This window comes from Aplidium turbinatum, chromosome 17, assembly GCF_918807975.1.
Source record: "Aplidium turbinatum chromosome 17, kaAplTurb1.1, whole genome shotgun sequence".
NCBI classification, from domain to species: Eukaryota; Metazoa; Chordata; class Ascidiacea; order Aplousobranchia; family Polyclinidae; genus Aplidium; species Aplidium turbinatum.
Genome location: NC_137488.1, coordinates 12,100,842 through 12,122,558, shown reverse-complemented (window position 1 = coordinate 12,122,558; position 21,717 = coordinate 12,100,842). Strand labels below are relative to the sequence as shown.

At 37.7% G+C, this 21,717-nt stretch overlaps 1 protein-coding gene across 1 annotated transcript; it reads left to right on the top strand.

Annotated features, from left to right (window-relative positions):
- The first annotated feature begins 255 nt into the window (after positions 1-255).
- On the top strand, positions 256-10,407 carry LOC145786480 (RNA polymerase-associated protein RTF1 homolog). Its single transcript, XM_082598145.1, has 16 exons — positions 256-490; positions 1,149-1,268; positions 2,954-3,122; positions 3,368-3,587; positions 4,170-4,250; positions 4,346-4,479; positions 4,588-4,653; positions 5,244-5,355; positions 5,710-5,887; positions 6,363-6,533; positions 6,737-6,844; positions 7,863-8,062; positions 8,779-8,911; positions 9,129-9,191; positions 9,266-9,395; positions 9,548-10,407. The coding sequence occupies exons 1-16, from the start codon at positions 425-427 to the stop codon at positions 9,652-9,654; spliced, it is 2,058 nt and encodes a 685-aa protein (XP_082454271.1). The 5' UTR covers positions 256-424; the 3' UTR covers positions 9,655-10,407.
- The last annotated feature ends 11,310 nt before the right edge of the window (positions 10,408-21,717 follow it).

Here is a 21,717-nt window from a genome sequence, read left to right as displayed (position 1 = left end):
TTTGAGATTTTCTGATTGTAGCATAAGACGGTGGTATGCAAACACTGTATAAAACTGCTAAATGGTGCCTGAATAGAAAAAGTTTGGGAATCACTGGTTTAAATAATGTAGCATTATCTAGTGATTATGTGATAGCTTGAAAATTTATGACTTACTTTATCATAAATATCACAATTTTCAAACTAAAGTATCAGTAACCAGTCAATGTTGTGGTATCCAGTCAAATTAAGATTGCATTTTTATATAGGTGTAGGACTGTAGGTTACATGCTGTATTTGTAGAAAGTGAGATACATTTTTCACATTGGTCAAAAGTTCTAAAGCTAAATTTTGCTGCTGTTTCATGACAACATTTTTGATCTTTCATTGTGATTTTAAAGATCAACAGTCATTGATATTTATTAAAACCACTTGAACAGAGTAATATGAGCAAGAGACGAAAGAATCGAGTCCTCTCTGACAGTGATGAAAGTGACATTGACAGGCCAGAGGTAAAGTTCTTGGCATATTATATAGATATTTTTGTAAATCATGTGACATGAGCTTGTTGATGTCTTTAGGATCTATAGCAGTACAATACAGTATAAACAAACAAAGCCTATCATTTAATATCTAGTAGGTAGGTTAACATCCATGAATTAACAAACCAGACATCATAAAACATTTTACCAAGCATCCCAAATTAAGTAGTATTGTGATTGATGTACATCCCACATGGTGCATCGCTGAAAGGTACCAATTATTGTGATCTTTATATAAACAAACATTGTTTCATCTATTCTTGCCAGCTGATTGCTGAGATTATGTATAATATCTGTCGGACATTTGAAAAAGTGTTGGCTTAACAGCATACAGCTGTGTCTTTATCAGGGCTGTGGAGTCAAAGGGATTTTGGCATGCCAGGAATCGGCCAGTTATAACCTGAAGAGTCAGAGTCACATATTTTTGCTTGACCACACTGGCCTGGTCTTATACCATACTGGATGGTAGACTTGGTAGTCATGATAATTAGCTTCCTTGGTTTGGTGGTACTTAAAGCTATTGTTTATTTAATGTTATAGCAGTATTTATTTTTTTTTGAATTGTTAGTTTGCTATTTGTAAAAATTTTCATGAGTGAAAGCTGCATTACATTTTATTGCATTATTAGAGCTCTTTTTCATCATCTAAACGACCAAGAAATGGCAGTAGTAGTGATGTCCCTGTGTCTAAAGCACCAGCAACTACAACATATACTTCGGATTCTGATACATCAGATGATGATGTTGAGGTGAGGTTGTCAAAAACTCAATCTTAAATGTGTTTTTCAGTCTTAACAAGCGATATGCTGTTGTTACTGCCTGCATACGTGTAAACTATAGCAAACTGTCTTATACAACTCTCTGCCAATTCCTTGTTAAAATTCACTGTTTGCACTTGCCGGAATGGCCCATTTCGGTGAGTTTGATTCGGTGAGTCCGATCTCTATTCAGTGATTTTTCCAATTTTTTTTTAAATTATTGGGTACCGTAGCCTAATTAAGTAATTATCATTGCCATTTTAAGGTTAGAGGTAGAGCTCGACCGATATCACTTTTTCAGGCCGATACCGATATTTATGAAATTTTTAGGCCGATACCGATATATATCAACTACGAAAAATTTGTTACCAACAAAGTTATTAAGCAACAAACCAGTCCAAGAAAGTTTATGCATTGGTTGCTGTAATGGAAAAATCATTCTTAACACTAATCACAAAAAAGAAACAACCAAATGCAATATTGTTTTGTTTTCAATTCAAATTAGAGGGTTTTTTAAAATTTTAGCAAGGTCACTCTTTTCAAGGTCAAATCTTTTTCCGTTCGTTAACGTGCTGGTAGGTTTATATCGATTTTTGTAGTTAATATCTTTTTCGTCCCGGACGCGTTAATGACGAAAAATAAAATGATTGATGAAAGGCTTTCATCGGACCAACGACGTGCGCTTGAAGAGTCAAAGCGTCGTACTGTAGCTGCTCAATACGCCGCATATCTGATTAACTTCTACCGAACGAGGTCGTGTGGCTTCTTGCGTCACAATGCTCTGGGCACGAATCGAAAAACTTCTACAATGACGCTACTATTTTCTTCTGTGCAAAGTTTCACTAGGCTTTTTTTGGGGGGTTATTTTTGCAACTTCTACAATGACGCTACTATTTTCTTCTGTGCAAAGTTTCACTAGGATTTTTTCTTCGGGTTTATTTTTGCATGTCATGTGAGCGAAGGTTAATTTTCCCTGGGCCTTTTCTTTTTTACTGTAATACCAAAACTTGACAAATTTTGCTGCATCTTGCTGTGATAGCCTACTCCTATGATCTAATTTTGTAACGAATCTTGCCTTATCAATACCACTCGGAGATCAAAGCCAGACATTGTGACGTAAGACTTGAAATAAGTTGCGCGTGGTTAGTGTAGTAGTACACCAGTACTCCCATCGATTCTTCGCAAAGAATTCACCTTTATTACGCTGATTCAATGTCATCAATCGTTGAAGCAACGTAAAACTCGAAAGTTTTCCTGCTTGAATGGAAGCTAAGGGATACAGTATTAACATTTTCTAGATGCGTGCACTAGAATGCGCGGAAAATTGTATTCTCGCAACAATTGTTCGTGCTATGCAAGCACGTTTGAGCAACTTGCGTTTCTTCTAAAGGCATGTATGGCTGGTTTTGAGTGTGCTTTTGCTGGCCGATGTTTATCGGCGAAAAATAGCCGATACAATATATCGGCTACACCTGATATCGGCCGATACATATCGGCTGACCGATATATCGGTCGAGCTCTAGTTAGAGGTTAGGAACTCACCGAATCGGACTCACCGAATAGTAGCAGACCCTGCACTTGCAGTCTTGCTGATGAGTTAAGCATTTTTAATTAAAAAAATGTTGTCACATATTGTGTTGTTTTGAATATCATTACAATCATACTTTGGTAACCAGTGGACAATTGGAGCAAAATCTAAGAAAAAGAAACCATCAAAAAAGCTTGTACGCGGGAAGAAAGGAAAATCATCTCTAAGTCGAGATATAGGAACAGATGAATCCTCGTCTGATGAAAGTGAATCACCTGGTGCTCTTATCAGCAACGATGGAAGTTCTTATGAAGATGGTAGGCATAAAGTAGCCTACACGTTTTCATTTTCTTGTTTTTGTCCATATTTTTCCACACAGCCAGCAACCTCACTGTCATTGTTTTTTTGTTATCTTTTGTCCTTACCACTGCCCTCCGACCAATATGAATAATTCGGTATTTAACCACATAAACTACGTCATTGATGACTCTTGTGGTGATAGTGGATCCTTTCAAACGTGGAAGCAGATGAAAATTAGTAAATCTTCTATAACATCTTGCAGGTGAGATATTGTCAAGTTCTTCCAAAAGTGGTTCGGATGAAGCATCTGGATCTGAAAGTGAATTTGATGAGGAGGCATTGAAAAAAGAATTTGATGATGGTTATGATTCGGAACTAGTCGGTGATGAGGAGGATCGTGGACGACTGGAAAATATGACTGAGAAAGAACGTGAACAGGAACTGTACAATAGATTGGAGAAACGGGAAGCACTGCAGAAACGGTAATGTTTGTTTCCATCAGCATGCGTACTTTAACTTTCATAAACATGGCGATGCTAAAGTTTTTTCAATGCTCGAAGCTGCAGCACTTGTCGCTCTACTGTCAGGCAGAAGTTGTCAGAATAAAGTCAACCAAATGTGGTGATGGTGAGACTGTGTTTGTAGATAGAAGGAAATAAGAATTAAAGTTTGGCTAATCAACTTGGAGTACTTTCAGGGTGAGGAAGGAGTTTCAAGGCATAGACGAAACCTTTTTGGCGGCTAACGAAAGAGTTTTAAGACAAAAGAATTTGTCAATGACTTGAAACTGCTTTGTTAGTTTGAAATGACTTCTCGTTAATTAGCCTTTCTTTTTTCTTTACTTCTGCCCTCACCACAGTGTTGACTTTATTCTGACGACCAGCTCCTAACGAGAGTCAGACGAAACGTTTTGCAATTTTGATCTATGAAAAACCTTCTCGCCATGTTCAAGTTCTGTACCACAACTCAACTCTTCACTTGTATCTAACATGAACACTAGAATTTTTTTTATTTTTTTTGAAAAAAAACTAGAAATGATCAACTACTTTTTTTTCCATTCGTAGATTCGAGATTGAGAAAAAATTGAGACTCGCGAAACTTCAAGGGAAGGATGATAAACACAAGAAAAAGAAGAAAATGCTGAAGTAAGTGGTCTTTTCAACACTACCTTTTTAACTTGTAACCTTGCATATGATATTGGCTTTTGGTCGTTTTATCGATGCGTGGAATTTTTCTTCAGATCGTCGTCAGTACGCTCTTCAACTATCATACCAGCTGGAAGAACAGACCGAAGAAGAAAAATGGAGGAAAAGAAGGAAAACAAACCCCTCGAAACCTTAAAAGCCGAAAGAGAGCGAAAGAAAAATAAAGCAGGTATTATCATTTGACATGCCAGATTGTTATCTGATGTGTGCTGTCAAGACACATCTTTTTGCGATAAGTTGTGTTCCAACCCTGTTTGAAAACGACAATGTATTTCAGCTGAACACGAAAAGAAGCAGATTCTTCAATATAGTGAAGTGTACAGCGATGATGATGAAGACGATGGTAAGATTTTGCTAAGTATAACAAGTTTGTTGTTGTATGTCCCAGTTTCAACTTCTGTTCTTTGTTGAACTGTTGAGTTTTTACAATAAAAAGTCTAAAGCACTTCAACACCATTTCACTTCGGTAAATTACAAAATACCACAAGTGTTGTCGTTTTTTGTTTTGTTTACTTTTAACGTGTCAGACGATAAAGTAAGTGCCCATGTCAGGTTCTATATGGGATATGTCCTACATCAAATTCAGTTACGATACTACTTTCTAAAAACCTGCAGCCTGTTTCACCTTTACTTGGATCACCACCGGGTCCTTATTCAAATAGAGTCTGAAAATGGGGTGTGTCCTATATAGACCTATTGGCTACGTCGCTACGATATATTATATGTATATGCCAGCACTTCAATGGGCGGGAAAAATCTCATGACCCTGCACACTTTAAAACGTAAATGAACAGTTGTTTGGATGGTTAGGTATTTGTCTGTTGTGAACGAGGCCATGAAACAACTAAAAAACTGACTTATAAAGTTATACTGCATCACTTTTCAGCATATTATTTACTTGTGAAAATTAATCACAATTGTTTTTCTTCACAGAAATTCCAATGTCAAAAAGCCGATCAGCTGGGGTGGTGTCGTCATCGGAGTCGTCTGATAGCGACAGTGACATCAGTGGAAGGGGAGATTCGTTTAGTGACGATAATATGAGGTGAGATGGAGAACTGCTGATGACACTTACAAAGTTTTTTCAACCGGAGTTTTTGTACCTGGATTAAAAATTTATAGTAAAAATTAAGACATGTTTGGACAGATTTTTCAAACTATCTTCACACCAATTATTGTGCACAATGTTACGTCTGTACGATGTCATGTGGATCAAAATTGTTAAAATCGTGATATGTTAAAATCGTCCACAAGCCAAAAATCCGGTCGGTTTACACATTGATTCAACGGCTGGCTGGTTGAGAAGTTGCTAATTCTACTTCTTGTAAGATTACGTTTATATCAATCGATTAAAAGCCTCTCTGCGTGTTGTGTTCCATCCACAATGTCAACATTTTAGCAAGAGCTCCAACGCAAAGCGGTTCCAACCTATCGAATCCAAAGAGAAGCTCACCGGCGTTCGCTTGTCTCGGTACAAGCTGGAGAGATGGGTTCACCTTCCTTTCTTCAAAGAGACTGTGAAAGGTTGTTTTGTACGAATCGGTATCGGCAACCACGATGGAAGACCAGTCTATCGGGTACGTAAGCGTTGCATACGACTTTGCCAAACCAATTATAGAAGTAACAGACTTGTTGGTCATTTTTGACAAATGCAACCGTCCTAGCTTCAGGTTCAACTTTACGCAAATCTTAAACTCTTGACTCACATTCCCAGACAGCAAGTCAGCCGTTTTTTACATTGTTTTTTACAACGTTGAATTAATGTAAAAATGGTTAATTTTTTTTCTGGATTGTTTATCATCTAGCCAGCAACATGCTGATGTTGATTCAATGTAAAACAATGAACTTTGGTGGCTGGGTAATTAACAAAATAATTGTTGTGGTCTGACGAATGATACAGACAGACAGCACCTTCAATCTTTCTAGCCCTAATGCAGATGTGCTTTTTTGTTTCTGAAAAGGTAGCCTCATCATGAACAGTCAACTTTTCTGGTATCATTTTTCTTCGTCCCAAGTCGAATCACCAAGAAAACGATTTGATGTGTTTTTCAGATTGCTGAAATAACTGACGTTGTTGAGACCGCAAAGATTTATCAACTCGGTAAGACGAAAACTAACAAAGGCTTGAGGTTGAAGCATGGCCAACAAGAAAGAGTTTTTCGCCTTGAATTTGTCTCCAACTCTGACTTCACAGATTCCGAATTCTTCAAGTGGAAGGAAACGGTAATTTCTTGATTGGTCATGTAAACAAATATAACAAGCCAGGATTTTTTTTGCTAGCAGTAGAGTGTGAATATTTTTATAGTAAAATTATCTACTGCTTCAGCGGTCTTATGTTTAGAGCATCAGGTTACCATAAAAAGTTAGAAAAGAATGTTTTTACGTTTTGTTATATAATGGATGAAAACGAAACATTTGTTTTCAAGATGAAAGAAGCGGATTTGCAGCTTCCAACAGCAGATGAAATACAAAGAAAACAAGCTTCGATTGCTAAAGCTCTCACTTACAATTTAAAAGACACAGATATTGACCACGTAAGAAGTTTCATAGTGACTGCTTTTGTGGTCATACGTTTTCAAAATTGGTGCAACGCAGAAAATAGTTTAGTTTTTGGTATTATACAATGTTCAAAATTATAAAGCTTGATTTATAGTTTAGTGTAGGACAACCGATTTTTTTACCTAGTAAAGTCAACCTTCTGTTTCGCTGGCACTATATAACGAACACAGCAAATAAAATTTTCAAAACAATACATTGTATAAAAGTAGGTTACATTATTATGGCACAATCAGGATGGCACGAAAAATTATAAGCGGTGATCTAGTGATTCTACTCAGGCACCAAACAATAAATCTAAAATCTTAAAATTTTGACTGTTTTTGATTGAGGGCTTTGAAACCTTGTATCGTATCAACCTGAAAATGACCTTATATGTGTTTTATAAACTTTGAGCATATAAAGAAATTTTGACTTTGCTGACGTTTGGTAGCCTGGGCTAACAACTTGAACATTTCTGTCTCTCGCCAATCGTTTCTCACAAACATGGAAGCTTCTTTCCACTGGCCCAAAGTTTGTTTTGGGTTACCTATAGCAACTTATACACAAGTCCCCGTGGAAGTAGTCTACCCCGGAAGGCTGCACTACTTTCCAAAGCATTTTCTCATCCCATTTTCAGAATGCACTTGTTGCCATTTCTTGAACTTTTGCGTTGAATATATTTTTCTATTCACCAGTCGCCATCAACAAACTTAAAGAACGTTATGAGCCTCTCGAATGACGCAACAAATGGATTGTTACGTGGCAATTGCAAGAACAAATCAAAATCTGTTGAAACTTTAAGAAAATGTAGAAAGATAAAACTGTGCTGAAATAAAACAAAATGATAATAACTTTGAAACCTTCCATAGCTTCATCCTGAAACTTGTATTGCTGACGTGCAATCCACTTTGAACAATGCAAGAAACTGTTGTCTGTTGGCTACACTTACTCATGTTTTACAAAGCAAAATAACGCCAGTGACTTTTCTTTCATGTTTTCTATACGGTACTTTAGATAATAAAAGAAAAAGGAAAGTTTCGTAAAACTCCTTTCAACTTCGCCGTAAGAAAAACCAACCTGATGAAACAGAAAGAAATGGCAGAGGTCCGTGGAGACGGCGATGAAATGGCTCGCATCAGCAGCCAACTGGACGAGCTTGAACACCGGGCAACTCATCTCGACAAGCAACGGCAAGAAAACATGACCGGAATCACGTGAGTGACTTGGTATGCTGTGACGTGTTTGTCATTGTTACCCTGCTTGCACTGCAGTGAGCTTTATTTATGCATTAGACGTAAAAGGACATTTTCTAATAGCATTTACAGTTCAACTATAACCTGTTCGTGAAACGCCGTGTTTAAAGCTTACTTCTGGTGACTTTTCGCTTGAATAACTTGAAGGCTATTGCCACAAGTTGGGGTAATAGTTGAACAAAAAAGAGGTAAGCAATTTAATGTGTTAGAGAACAATTGCACGCCCAGTCAAGCCAGTGCAAGAGAAGACCAATTACAGATCCAAAGAATACTCAGCCTGGTACAAAGTCCACAGTTTCAAACAGCAGGCTAGCGACAGCTTTTAGCGCAAATTTATCGGTCGCATGTAGACATGGAGTTTGATACATTATTTTGGAGCTGATTGCAGTCCTTGAAAGGTTGTTGCGGTTTTTGTGTGGGCCACCTTATATTTGTAAATGAGATTCTGGGTCTGCTACTATTCGGTGAGTCCGATTCGGTGAGTCTGATTCGGTGAGTTCCTAACCTCTAACCCCTAACCCTAACTCCTAACCCCTAACCCTAAAACGGCAATGATAATTAGGCCACGGTACCCGATAATTAAAAAAAAAAATTGAAAAAATCTCCCGTTAAGGGATCGGACTCACCGAATCGGGCCATTCCGTGAGATTCTTTGTAAACCTTAGTTGTGTTTCTAGATATATCAATGAACGCATCAAATCGGACAACCTCCAAAAAGAAAAAGCTTGTGTGGAAGAATGGAAAGTCCTTCGAAAGACCGTCGCAGATCCATTCACCCGTAGGAGGTGTCAGCCAGTCCTCGTATCTAATGTATGTTCTGTTCAGTCGATCAAAACTTAGCGCTATAGTGTTAAAAGTAGAAAGTTTTTCGTCTTAAAACTGATCATGTGCGTTTCTCAGTACTGAGCCTTGTGCTGACTGACAGATAGTTCACTCCTTTCTACCAATCTGTTATTATGATTGATTTAAAAATACCTCATACGATAATTTCCTGCTACACATTTTTTACCGTACGTTTGTTGCACAGACTGAAAATGGCGAACAGACCCAGCGGCTTCTTCAAGAGATGGAGAAGCGATACGGGAGCAGTGTAAGTAAATTTTTTTGGAATCTTTTTTCTGCTATTTGCTCCCGGACTTGTTACGGACGTTAACTTTCCTTTAGACCGGAGTGATGGACGCACAAGAAGCAGCGGCAAATAAAACCACCACAGAAAAGACAAAGCAAGTGTCCGGTGACTTGTTTGACGCGCACGATTTCGACATCAAGCTAGACTTGCAAATGCCCTCTGCAGGTTGGATTTTCAATTTTATTACGTTTAGTGAGATTTAAAAAACAATATTTTATGTAAAAATGTATGCCTTCGGTCGGCTATGCGTCAGGTTCACTTGCTCTGTGGTAGAAACGGGTTTCATTCAAAATCTTTGTGATTATTTTTGCTCGCAGAGCGATCTTTGGTGGCTCCCAAGGTCAGTTCCGTTCCACCTAATGTAGACATTCCTCGCCGTTCCCTCAATCTTGCCGACTACAAAAAGCGTAGGGGGCTGATTTGAAGCGTCTCCATTCTACGACCTGTTGCGACTTCTACGACTAACTTGCTTCTGGCCCGCGTCGGGTTGTGAAATCACTTCGCGACTTTTTCAGAGATGTCAGGGGTGAATGCCCCCGCAGAAGCTAACCCGAGGAAAACAATCTTGTTATTCGAACAACTCATTGCCTCCTGAGATCGTTCAGGAGATTTTTCGTGCATGTACGGTTTTCTTGAATCGATAGTGTCAGAGCTAATTGCGTTGGGTGACCGCCAGCCGAAAAGGTCGTGCTGTTTACCCGCGCAGCAAAAGTCGCTCATTTTTATATCGTTTCAAGGGTGTACGGTCGATTGGTCGACAGACAATTGGTCGACAGGACAATTGGTCGACAGGACAATTGGTCGACAAGACAATTGGTCGACAGGACGTTAGGTCGACAAAACGATTCATTTTAGGGTTAAGGTTAGAATTAGGGTTAGGTTAGGGTTAAGATTAGTTAACTAACCCTAACCCTAAAATGAATCTTTCTGTCGACCTAACGTCCTGTCGACCAATTGTCTTGTCGACCAATTGTCCTGTCGACCAACTGACCGGGTACCGTTTCAAGGCCGTCCAACGTTGAAACGATGTAAAAAAGGCAACTTTTGCTAGCCTGGTATCCTCTACTTTACACAATTTCCTTAACTATTAATTTCTTAGTAAAATTTGCATAAATCATGTATTTCTGATTAATGGACTTTGCTAGCGCTTGATCTTTCGTCACGGTCTGTAAAAGCGAGTTCAATAATCAATGTTTTAAAAAGAAACGCGAGTGCTCTTTGTTGTATCAGCATGTACAATTGTACATTAGGGTGTCCCACTTTTAGGCGACTTTTCAGGAAAATTAGGTTCGGGTCAAATTCTGACTGGATTTTCGTCACTGATTTCAAAAATGACGTTATTTTTTCATTATGACGCCATCTTGATGCGCCAGCTAGCGGATTTTTGCTATTTTGACCTTATCACGAATATGGTAAGAGCTAGAGAGTTGGAACTTGCGCCAAAATGACCGGAAGGGACGATTTCCTATTTATTGTCAATACAGTATGAAACGCTAACTGCAACAGAAAAGGAGTTATTTTGAAAAAACATGTTTTTGGTCATTTTTGGACAAAAAAATGAGAAACATGGCAATTTTGCTACAGTGACGCTTTTATATCGGTTAAGTTGCTGTGCTGCGCAACATTGTTTAACAATTAAGTACAGTGGTATTTGGTAGTAGTCTACTAGCATATTGTATTTACAATTAATTACCTCAGCATTGATTTTTGCATGCATGTTGCAATTACTAATACTAGCAAACGTTAAACTCTTGGTCATTTAGTTCAAAGATCTATCAAACAAAACCACCATTCAACAACACAACACAGTTCAATGGGATTATTTATCACACCATACTGTGCAAAGCAGCACAAATGCGCAAGTCTGTTTTGGCCAAATCATCTTGGTCATCTCGAATCAAGCCGTTCACAACGCCTTTCAGTCTTCCAATGAAGCGCTCTGTTGTTGTTGTCGATCATAGGCTACGCCAAAACACTGATGGAGACGAAAAACATGCTATGCATGGAGCCATCTGACTTTCTTCGGAGTAAAAATCACGTAAGTTGCCACACTTCAAAAGCGTCTGCTCGATATCAACGTTCTTGGAAAATTTTTCTGTCTTACCGCATCAGCAGCAAAAGGCGGAGCTTCAGTGTGGGAACTTAAAGCAACGTTTTTAGTGCTCAACCATTAGGATGCATGCTTAACGATGTATCAGAACAGGGTTGAATACTGGTTCATCAACATATTTATCTGCAAGTTATAAACCTCTTGTGAACAGTACAATTGAGGGACCTTCAGCAGCGGAAGGTTTAAAGTGCCCCTGACAGGTTGGATCCAAGTATAGTAACTTTTTAAAGCATTTCCTTGCGCAGAATCATACTTAGCGAACTTTTTAACCATAACCTCCTAGCTCGACTGGTTAGGGCGTAATTTACATCAAACGACGGCTCCGCAGCGCCACCACAGGCGAAACTCCATATTTCACTGCTCTGGGACGACTTTGGTGGTATTACGTCATTGTAAGTCGGCGTTCTTAGCGACGGATGAAACATACGTTTCCTAGATGTGATTGCTGGATCACAGTTTAGTCGGAGTTGGTCAAGCGGTTGCTTTTTTCAAAGATCTATTGTTTTTTACAGTTTAATAAAACTGTACTGGATACGTTCCTACAAAACCTAAAATATACTTGAAGTGAAAAATGAAGAAATTGTACGAATCATCATTCATATTTAATTCATCATCACTATTCATAATAAATAAAAGTTCTCTCTCTCTCATAATGTGCCCTCAGTACGTACGTAGCAGAGTCTATACATGTAAAAGCCTAGTTTACCTGTACAAGGGTACGTTTTTGTAAACGTTGTTGTTTAGAAGTGCTGAAATCATCATCAGCAACTGGTTGCATCTTTGCTGTTATAGATGGTAGCCTATGGCAGATTCCTTCAAAATGTAAAGTTTGCTCAAGCCCATTTTTACTTGAGTGGTATTAACAAAATCATCTTCAGTGAAGTGAAGAGAACAGATATGACTAGTTTTGTATGGCCCATCCTACTTTCGAACACTTGAAGAAAACTTGTACCATTTTCTTCTCAGCACCTTGTTTTGTGGGAAAGCGTAAAAAGAAACCACACGGTCTTTGTCACTGACACTGTCACATATTTATTTATTATTTATTTGCGTCAGACAAAGCTGTCCACATCGAAAACAAAACAACGAAATACTGTAATACACAAACTGAAAATGCACAAAGATCACAGAGAGCCACCTTGGATGCCGTCGGTTTAAAAGCTCACTACTGTCACAAATTTACATATAATGAGCGTTGGAAGAATTGAAAGCATTCAGAACGATAAAAATAATCAGATGACATCATGTCTGATATAAAGCGATTTGAGGAGTGTATGCAATCGGTTAATAAACTAAAACATGTTTTTTCCTCAATAAAGCATCAAACGTAGTTACATTATTCATTACTTGATATTCACGGGCACTGACCTAACGAGGCAAATTGTGCAATATTCTGAAAGAGTCATTGTAAGCAACACGTAATCGTTTTATACTAGAAAATCTAAACTTGTTCCACAACTGGGATAAGTAAAACGACATACAATAAGAACGAAATAAACTGTTTTTTACAGCGGGTGAGCATTTAGAAAAATTGAGATTTTGCATTATTTGCAGCACAGTACTGAGAGCGTACTTGCCTTGAAATATAATTTTCATCTGAGAACTATCAATAAATACACCCAGATATTTTACAGAGTCTGTGAACACAATTTCAGATTTACCTAGATGTAGCAGAGGAGCACGTAAAAGATAAAAGTTTTTTGGGGAGAATAACATACCAAATGACTTTTTAGAATTGAAAGTAATTTCATGTTCAACAGCATACTTGTGGCAAACATCTAACAAATTTTGTAAGCCACACAAACTAGGCGAGATGCAGCAAATGTCATCAGGAAACATAATATGATTTAGACAAGAGTTGCCAACATAGCAACCAACTTTTGTTTTATTGAGATAAGAAAGCTGATCAATATATACGGCAAAAAGATAGGGGCTTAACACCCCACCTTGTCAGACTCCGCTGGACACAGTAAATGATTGGCACAGGTGACCTTCCCACCTCACTTGCATGGTTTTTTTACTATAAAGGCACAAAGGTCACCAGTATTCCAATAAGCGAACAAAATAGATAGGCAGTAGGCACGTTACATGTGATAAGCGTTTTAAACAATAAATGATGATTGACTTTGTCGAAGGCTTTTGAAGCATCCAAAAAGACAGAATATACAGGAGTGTCATGACTGATATAAGAGGACACTGGTTGTTTTATTAAAAAACACTCATTTCAGTACTATGACCAGACTTAAACCCAAATTGATTGTCACTGGTATTCCAGAAAGGCAATAGATGATTCACATAAAACGTTCAAACAGTTTTGAGATTACTGTGGCTAAAGCAATAAGTCTATAGTTACCTGAATCTTGAATGTCGCCATTCAAATTCTTTACAATCGGGACTAAGACAGTGTTTAAGCAAGAATTTGGTACAGTGCCATGACTAAGACACATATTAAAAAGTACACTGATATAAAAACAAATAATCAGCATAAACAATATGTTCAGCTGAAATTTTGTCAGCACCAGCAGCGCGGTTTATGGCAGTTTGACAAGCAAGGAACCAATTGTGTCCATGTTGCAACAAAAGTTGTAATATTTATCCCTAGAAGAAATATATACATGAGTTAACAAATTCTTTTTCAGTGTTGGTTTTGCTAGAATTTAGCAAGGAGCTGTAATGATGTTTTCACATCTCAGAAATTGCGACCTTGTGTTCCACCAACATTTACAGGAAGAGAACTCTTTTTGCAAGTAGACTTTTTTACTTTCTGCCAAAATGACCTATGTGAGCTGTCCAAGTTGAGTGCTAAGGCAAACACATTTGCTCTATGTTGTTCAGAGGCATGATTACAACGGCGAAAGGCTTTTTTAAACTCCTTTCGTTTGCTCTGCATCAACTCATATAGGTAACCATTTCACTGTTTCCCATTTTTCACCTACATGATGTAACTTTCTCTGGCAGTAGCATGAGCTTGCTTAACATGATTATTCCAACCAGGAACAGAAAATATGTTACATTTCTTCTTTACACCAACAAAGATTTTATCAGAAGCTGCTTTGAGAGCATCAGTTATAAAATTATAGAAAGAGTCTATTGAGGCAACATGAGAAGCATCTGAACAATGAGAATTATTGCATTTAATACTTTCAGTTGGCAAGGAAATTTGGGATAGATATTTTTAAATACAACAATACACATGAACAGCAATTTTTAAGCATTGCCTCAACCATAAATTAAAGGTAGACTACTGTTTGTGAGATACTGTTGTTACACTGCAAATGGCTATAGCCAGATTAGGACAGATAAAAAAGTATCAAAATTGTAGCCCTATGAAACTGCAATTTCAATTGAATTGAGATGCTGTTTGATAAAAATAAACTCAACCTATTTGATCAAAACCTGGTAGTAATAGTAAGTTCACTTTTCTATTTCGGTAATTCTTAATTTGCACATGCTTTAGACCAACAGAGCCCCACACATTCACGTTTTGCAGTAGCGTACTACACCTAACCAAGTCACCAGTCACCACAGATTGTATCCTTCCAGCTTACGGTGACGTCACAGCGATGTTGCCGTTTTTATTTTCGCAATAGAATGAGTGTCAGATTCGCCGATGTCAACGAAAGTTTGCAAGCGTGTAACTTAGTAGCCTGTTGATATTTTTTACAATTTTCTGGTCAGGGAAGTTTGTTAGTGTCACCTTTTTGGTATCTTAGGTAAATTTCGCAAATTTATTTACCTGTCAGGGGCACTTTAAGATGGATGACCAAAGATGCTGGCAAATGAACACAAACAATGAAAGAAACCATACGTTGAAGTTTAGGGATATCCTGAGGCTCAACACAATACCCAAAAATCAGCATTCTTAAGTAACCACTCGCTGTTGTTATCCAACGCGCATGGGACACGCCTTCTTGACAAAAAAAAAGTGGGAGTTTCAAATTTCCTGGAACATCCATCGATAAATGAGCTGCCAGAGCAAGAAGACACATATGGTCGCTCCGAAAAGATGAATCTTTAGCTTCTTTCTTGTGCTCAGAAAGCCATAAGATCTTGGCTTTTAAATGATTTGCGGCTATATCTGTGATGGAAACTTTACAATCTTGTCGGATTTTCAGATGTTGGGGCTTAGGTTTTGGTATTTTCTTAATTCTGTTCATCAAACCACCATCTGCCAGACAAAATTTATGAATCTTGTTTGCAAAATGTCCCAAACAAAAATGATGCAACATTGCATCATTTTTATTTTAGGATGTACTGTTTATGACATAACAATCGAAATAAAAGCGTCACTATATTCTATTGTTAAGCTACTACCACTGTACTTAATTTTTAAACAAGGTGGCGCAGCTAAACAATCGAAATAAAAGCATCAGTGTAGCAAAACTCAAGCAAAATTGCCATGTTTCACTTTTTTGTCCTAAAATGACCAAAAACATGTTTTTTCAAAATATCTCATTTTCTGTTGCAGTTAGCGTTTCATACTGTATTGACAACAAATAGGAAATCGTCCCTTCCGGTCATTTTGGCGCAAGTTCCAACTCTCTAGCTCTCACCATATTCGTGATAAGGCCAAAATAGCAAAAATCCGCTAGCTGGCGCATCAAGATGGCGTCATAATGAAAAAATAACGTCATTTTTGAAATCAGTGACGAAAATCCAGTCAGAATTTGACCCGAACCTAATTTTCCTGAAAAGTCGCCTAAAAGTGGGACTCCCTAATGTACATTATCGGAATTTCAATGCTTGGAACTTTCTCGAAACATCTTCGTCCCCAACGACCGATTTACATATAGGCAAGTCGTTGAAATTATGTAACTTTTGCAGTCTGGGATACCATAGCATCTTTTCACATATAAACTAGGTGGGCAATTGCCCACCTAGTCCCTTTGCTTTCCCCCTAGCCCTTTCTTTGCCCCACTAGTTTGAAACTAGGTGAGCAATTTTTAAGACTTAATTTTTGTTTAAAGTGCCTCTGACAGAAAAATAAATTTGCGAAATTTACCTAAGATATCAAAAAGGTGACACTAACAAACTTCTCTGACCAAAAAATTGTAAAAAATATCAACAGGCTACTAAGTTACACGCTTGCAAACTTTCGTTGACATCGGCGAATCTGACACTCATTCTATTGCGAAAATAAAAACGGCAACGTCGCTGTGACGTCACCGTAAGCTGGAAGGATACAATCTGTGGTGACTGGTGACTTGGTTAGGTATAGTACGGCTACTGCAAAACGTGAATGTGTGGGGCTCTGTTGGTCTAAAGCATGTGCAAATTAAGAATTACCGAAATAGAAAAGTGAACTTACTATTACTACCAGGTTTTGATCAAATAGGTTGAGTTTATTTTTATCAAACAGCATCTCAATTCAATTGAAATTGCAGTTTCATAGGGCTACAATTTTGATACTTTTTTATTTGTCCTAATCTGGCTATAGCCATTTGCAGTGTAACAACAGTATCTCACAAACAGTAGGCTACCTTTAATTTATGGTTGAGGCAATGCTTAAAAATTGCTGTTCATGTGTATTGTTGTATTTAAAAATATCTATCCCAAATTTCCATGCCAACTGAAAGTATTAAATGCAATAATTCTCATTGTTCAGATGCTTCTCATGTTGCCTCAATAGACTCTTTCTATAATATTATAACTGATGCTCTCAAAGCAGCTTCTGATAAAATCTTTGTTGGTGTAAAGAAGAAATGTAACATATTTTCTGTTCCTGGCTGGAATAATCATGTTAAGCAAGCTCATGCTACTGCCAGAGAAAGTTACATCATGTAGGTGAAAAATGGGAAACAGTGAAATGGTTAACTATATGAGTTGATGCAGAGCAAACGAAAGGAGTTTAAAAAAGCCTTTCGCCGTTGTAATCATGCCTCTGAACAACATAGAGCAAATGTGCTTGCCTCAGCACTCAACTTGGACAGCTCACATAAGTCATTTTGGCAGAAAGTAAAAAAGTCTACTTGCAAAAAGAGTTCTCTTCCTGTAAATGTTGGTGAAGCACAAGGTCCTGAAGCAATTGCTGAGATGTGAAAACATCATTACAGCTCCTTGCTAAATTCTGGCAAAACCAACACTGAAAAAGAATTTGTTAACTCATGTATTTCTTCTAGGGATAAATATTACAACTTTTGTTGCAACATGGACACAATTGGTTCCTTGCTTGTCAAACTGCCATAAACCGCGCTGCTGGTGCTGACAAAATTTCAGCTGAACATATTGTTTATGCTGATTATTTGTTTTTATATTAGTGTACTTTTTAATATATATGTGTCTTAGTCATGGCACTGTACCAAATTCTTGCTTGAACACTGTCTTAGTCCCGATTGTAAAGAATTTGAATGGCGACATTCAAGATTCAGGTAACTATAGACTTATTGCTCTAGCCACAGTAATCTCAAAACTGTTTGAACGTTTTATGTGAATCATCTATTGCCCTTCTGGCATACCAGTGACAATCAATTTGGGTTTAAGTCTGGTCATAGTACTGAAATGAGTGTTTTTTAATAAAACAACCAGTGTCCTCTTATATCAGTCATGACACTCCTGTATATTCTGTCTTTTTGGATGCTTCAAAAGCCTTCGACAAAGTCAATCATCATTTATTGTTTAAAACGCTTATCACACGTAACGTGCCTACTGCCTATCTATTTTGTTCGCTTATTGGAATACTGGTGACCTTTGTGCCTTTATAGTAAAAAAACCATGCAAGTGAGGTGGGAAGGTCACCTGTGCCAATCATTTACTGTGTCCAGCGGAGTCTGACAAGGTGGGGTGTTAAGCCCCTATCTTTTTGCCGTATATATATATTGATCAGCTTTCTTATCTTAATAAAACAAAAGTTGGTTGCTATGTTGGCAACTCTTGTCTAAATCAAATTATGTTTCCTGATGACATTTGCTGCATCTCGCCTAGTTTGTGTGGCTTACAAAATTTGTTAGATGTTTGCCACAAGTATGCTGTTGAACATGAAATTACTTTCAATTCTAAAAAGTCATTTGGTATGTTATTCTCCCCAAAAAACTTTTATCTTTTACGTGCTCCTCTGCTACATCTAGGTAAATCTGAAATTGTGTTCACAGACTCTGTAAAATATCTGGGTGTATTTATTGATAGTTCTCAGATGAAAATTATATTTCAAGGCAAGTACGCTCTCAGTACTGTGCTGCAAATAATGCAAAATCTCAATTTTTCTAAATGCTCACCCGCTGTAAAAAACAGTTTGTTTCATTCTTATTGTATGTCGTTTTACTTATCCCAGTTGTGGAACAAGTTTAGATCTTCTAGTATAAAACGATTACGTGTTGCTTACAATGACTCTTTCAGAATATTGCACAATTTGCCTCGTTAGGTCAGTGCCCGTGAATATCAAGTAATGAATAATGTAACTACGTTTGATGCTTTATTGAGGAAAAAACATGTTTTCGTTTATTAACCGATTGCATACACTCCTCAAATCGCTTTATATCGGACATGATGTCATCTGATTATTTTTATCGTTCTGAATGCTTTCAATTCTTCCAACGCTCATTATATGTAAATTTGTGACAGTAGATAGCCTATTTAGTGAGCTTTTAAACCGACGGCATCCAAGGTGGCTCTCTGTGATCTTTGTGCATTTTCAGTTTGTGTATTACAGTATTTCGTTGTTTTGTTTTCGATGTGGACAGCTTTGTCTGACGCAAATAAATAATAAATAAATATGTGACAGTGTCAGTGACAAAGACCGTGTGGTTTCTTTTTACGCTTTCCCACAAAACAAGGTGCTGAGAAGAAAATGGTACAAGTTTTCGAAAGTAGGATGGGCCATACAAAACTAGTCATATCTGTTCTCTTCACTTCACTGAAGATGATTTTGTTAATACCACTCAAGTAAAAATGGGCTTGAGCAAACTTTACATTTTGAAGGAATCTGCCATAGGCTACCATCTATAACAGCAAAGATGCAACCAGTTGCTGATGATGATTTCAGCACTTCTAAACAACAACGTTTACAAAAACGTACCCTTGTACAGGTAAACTAGGCTTTTACATGTATAGACTCTGCTATGTACGTACTGAGAGCACATTATGAGAGAGAGAGAGAGAACTTTTATTTATTATGAATAGTGATGATGAATTAAATATGAATGATGATTCGTATAATTTCTTCATTTTTCACTTCAAGTATATTTTAGGTTTTGTAGGAACGTATCCAGTACAGTTTTATTAAACTGTAAAAAACAACAGATCTTTGAAAAAAGCAACCGCTTGTACCAACTCCGACTAAACTGTAATCCAGCAATCACATCTAGGAAACGTATGTTTCATCCGTCGCTAAGAACGCCGACTTACAATGACGTAATACCACCAAAGTCGTCCCAGAGCAGTGAAATATGGAGTTTCGCCTGTGGTAGCGCTGCGGAGCCGTCGTTTGATGTAAATTACGCCCTAACCAGTCGAGCTACGAGGTTAAGTTTACCTTACATGTTGTATATTGTATAATATCTGTAGAATTTTGACGCGAATTCTACGTTAAAGAATATCTTTCTCACTGGCGCCAAACAGTGGATTGGATTATTATATGCGTCGCTCAGTTAATACGGTTATGCGCCTACAACAGACCAGGGATATCTAAAGAAGGGGATGCGAAGGCTCACAGCGATTGCCTTATTCTTATGACACTACCAGGGCGGTAGTTTGTAGTGCGTGCAACAGACAGAAAAACAAGCCAAGTAGCAGGGGCGTATCCTCAATGGAAGCAAGGGAAGCATTGCTTCCCCTGTCAAAATTGAAAAAAGAGAAGCTGATATTTTTCAGTAAAACGATTTCGTAATTTCTTTACCTAAATGCGATTTAGAACGGTTTTTAACTCATGCCCCCCGTATGATTTTAACTCGGTTTTAATTTTAAAACAGTTGGAAGCCAACGGAAGCGAAGATTCGTATTGCATCCGTTGCTCTCGGTTTTGCAATAAGAAGAAACAAGTTTGAAAGAAAGGAAAAAAGCAGCGCAAAGTTTTCGCAATTTACGTTTCTTTTAACTAATCGCTGGAAGCGATTTAAAAATTGCTTCCAATCGCGGGGTTGCCAGATTAGCCAAATTCCGCGAATTAGTTTTTTTTTAAAAACTCTTCAAAATGCATAATAATCAATATTTCTCTAATATTGTAACCTTACCAGATGAAACCATATTCATCATTGTTCAATACATGTTCTATACTTGTGTAATACTGGTAATGTGGCGGATCAAAACTCATCCGCTACTTTTATAGGCTAACTTGCTATTTTTTGGGCTACTTTCAGAATTATTTTTGCTACAATTTATTAAAATCCACTACAAGTTATAAAATATATATGTAAATTGTATTATTTTTGATAGAAAGAGGTAAATATATCTATTTGTTTTTTTTGTCTAATATTTTCCTTGTTTTGGCCTTTTCTTTGTATTATTTTGGCTTTAAGACTTTTTCATAGTCTGGCAACTCTGCTATGTTGGATGTTGTGCCAGTGACTAGTGAGCTATGTAATGAGAAAATCTAGGGCACTGTTATGGTTATAATATCGGCCTTGTAAGCAAAAGTTTGAGCCAAATGTTGGCTTTACACTGTTATCCTGGCTGGATAGACTTTGGAATAAGACAGGATATGTGAGGTCTAAGCTAGACTTGACTTTGTAGCTGAGTTTTTGGTGTTCTCTAATTATAGTCGCATTTTTTGCCTATTGCCCGTTCATGTGTAAGAGCTACCTTTAATAAGTTAATAGCTGTTTATCTGCTAATAAATTTCATACAAAAATTACCCTAAAAGTGTTTCCAGAAAGCAGTAAAATTCAATATTTGAGTGTAATTTTGCAAAAAATTTCCGGGGGAGCATGTCCCCGGACCCCCCTAGAAAACACGTGCCTTCGGCACGCTCTATTCCCCCACGAGTTTTATTGCTTTCCTTGCTCAACCAACCAGGATACGCCACTGCCAAGTAGATTGAGTCAAGTCAAGTTGCAGATCGAAGGTTCAGCCACAAGGTTGCAGGTCGCAAGGTCGTTTAACAAACTTAGTGGGCAGATATAGGCTACTTCAATTCTAGATAGAGCTGGTGATTACAGTTCAGACTCACCGAGACAGCAATCAGGGCTTGAAGTGATAATCCGTACAAATAATAATACGTCGCAACAGTCATACAGCAATTGATTCTACTAGTGCATCTTATTCAAATAGAATAGAAAATTTACAATTAGGGAACGTTCAAATATTACGTAACGCCTTCGAGGGGGGGGGGGGTTTATGCAAAGCGTTACGTTAGCGTCACATCGGGGGGGGGGGTTCAAGCAAAACGTTACGTAACGCTTTCGAGTACGGAATGGTAGTTTTTTTGTGCTGAATTCGTAGTAAAAA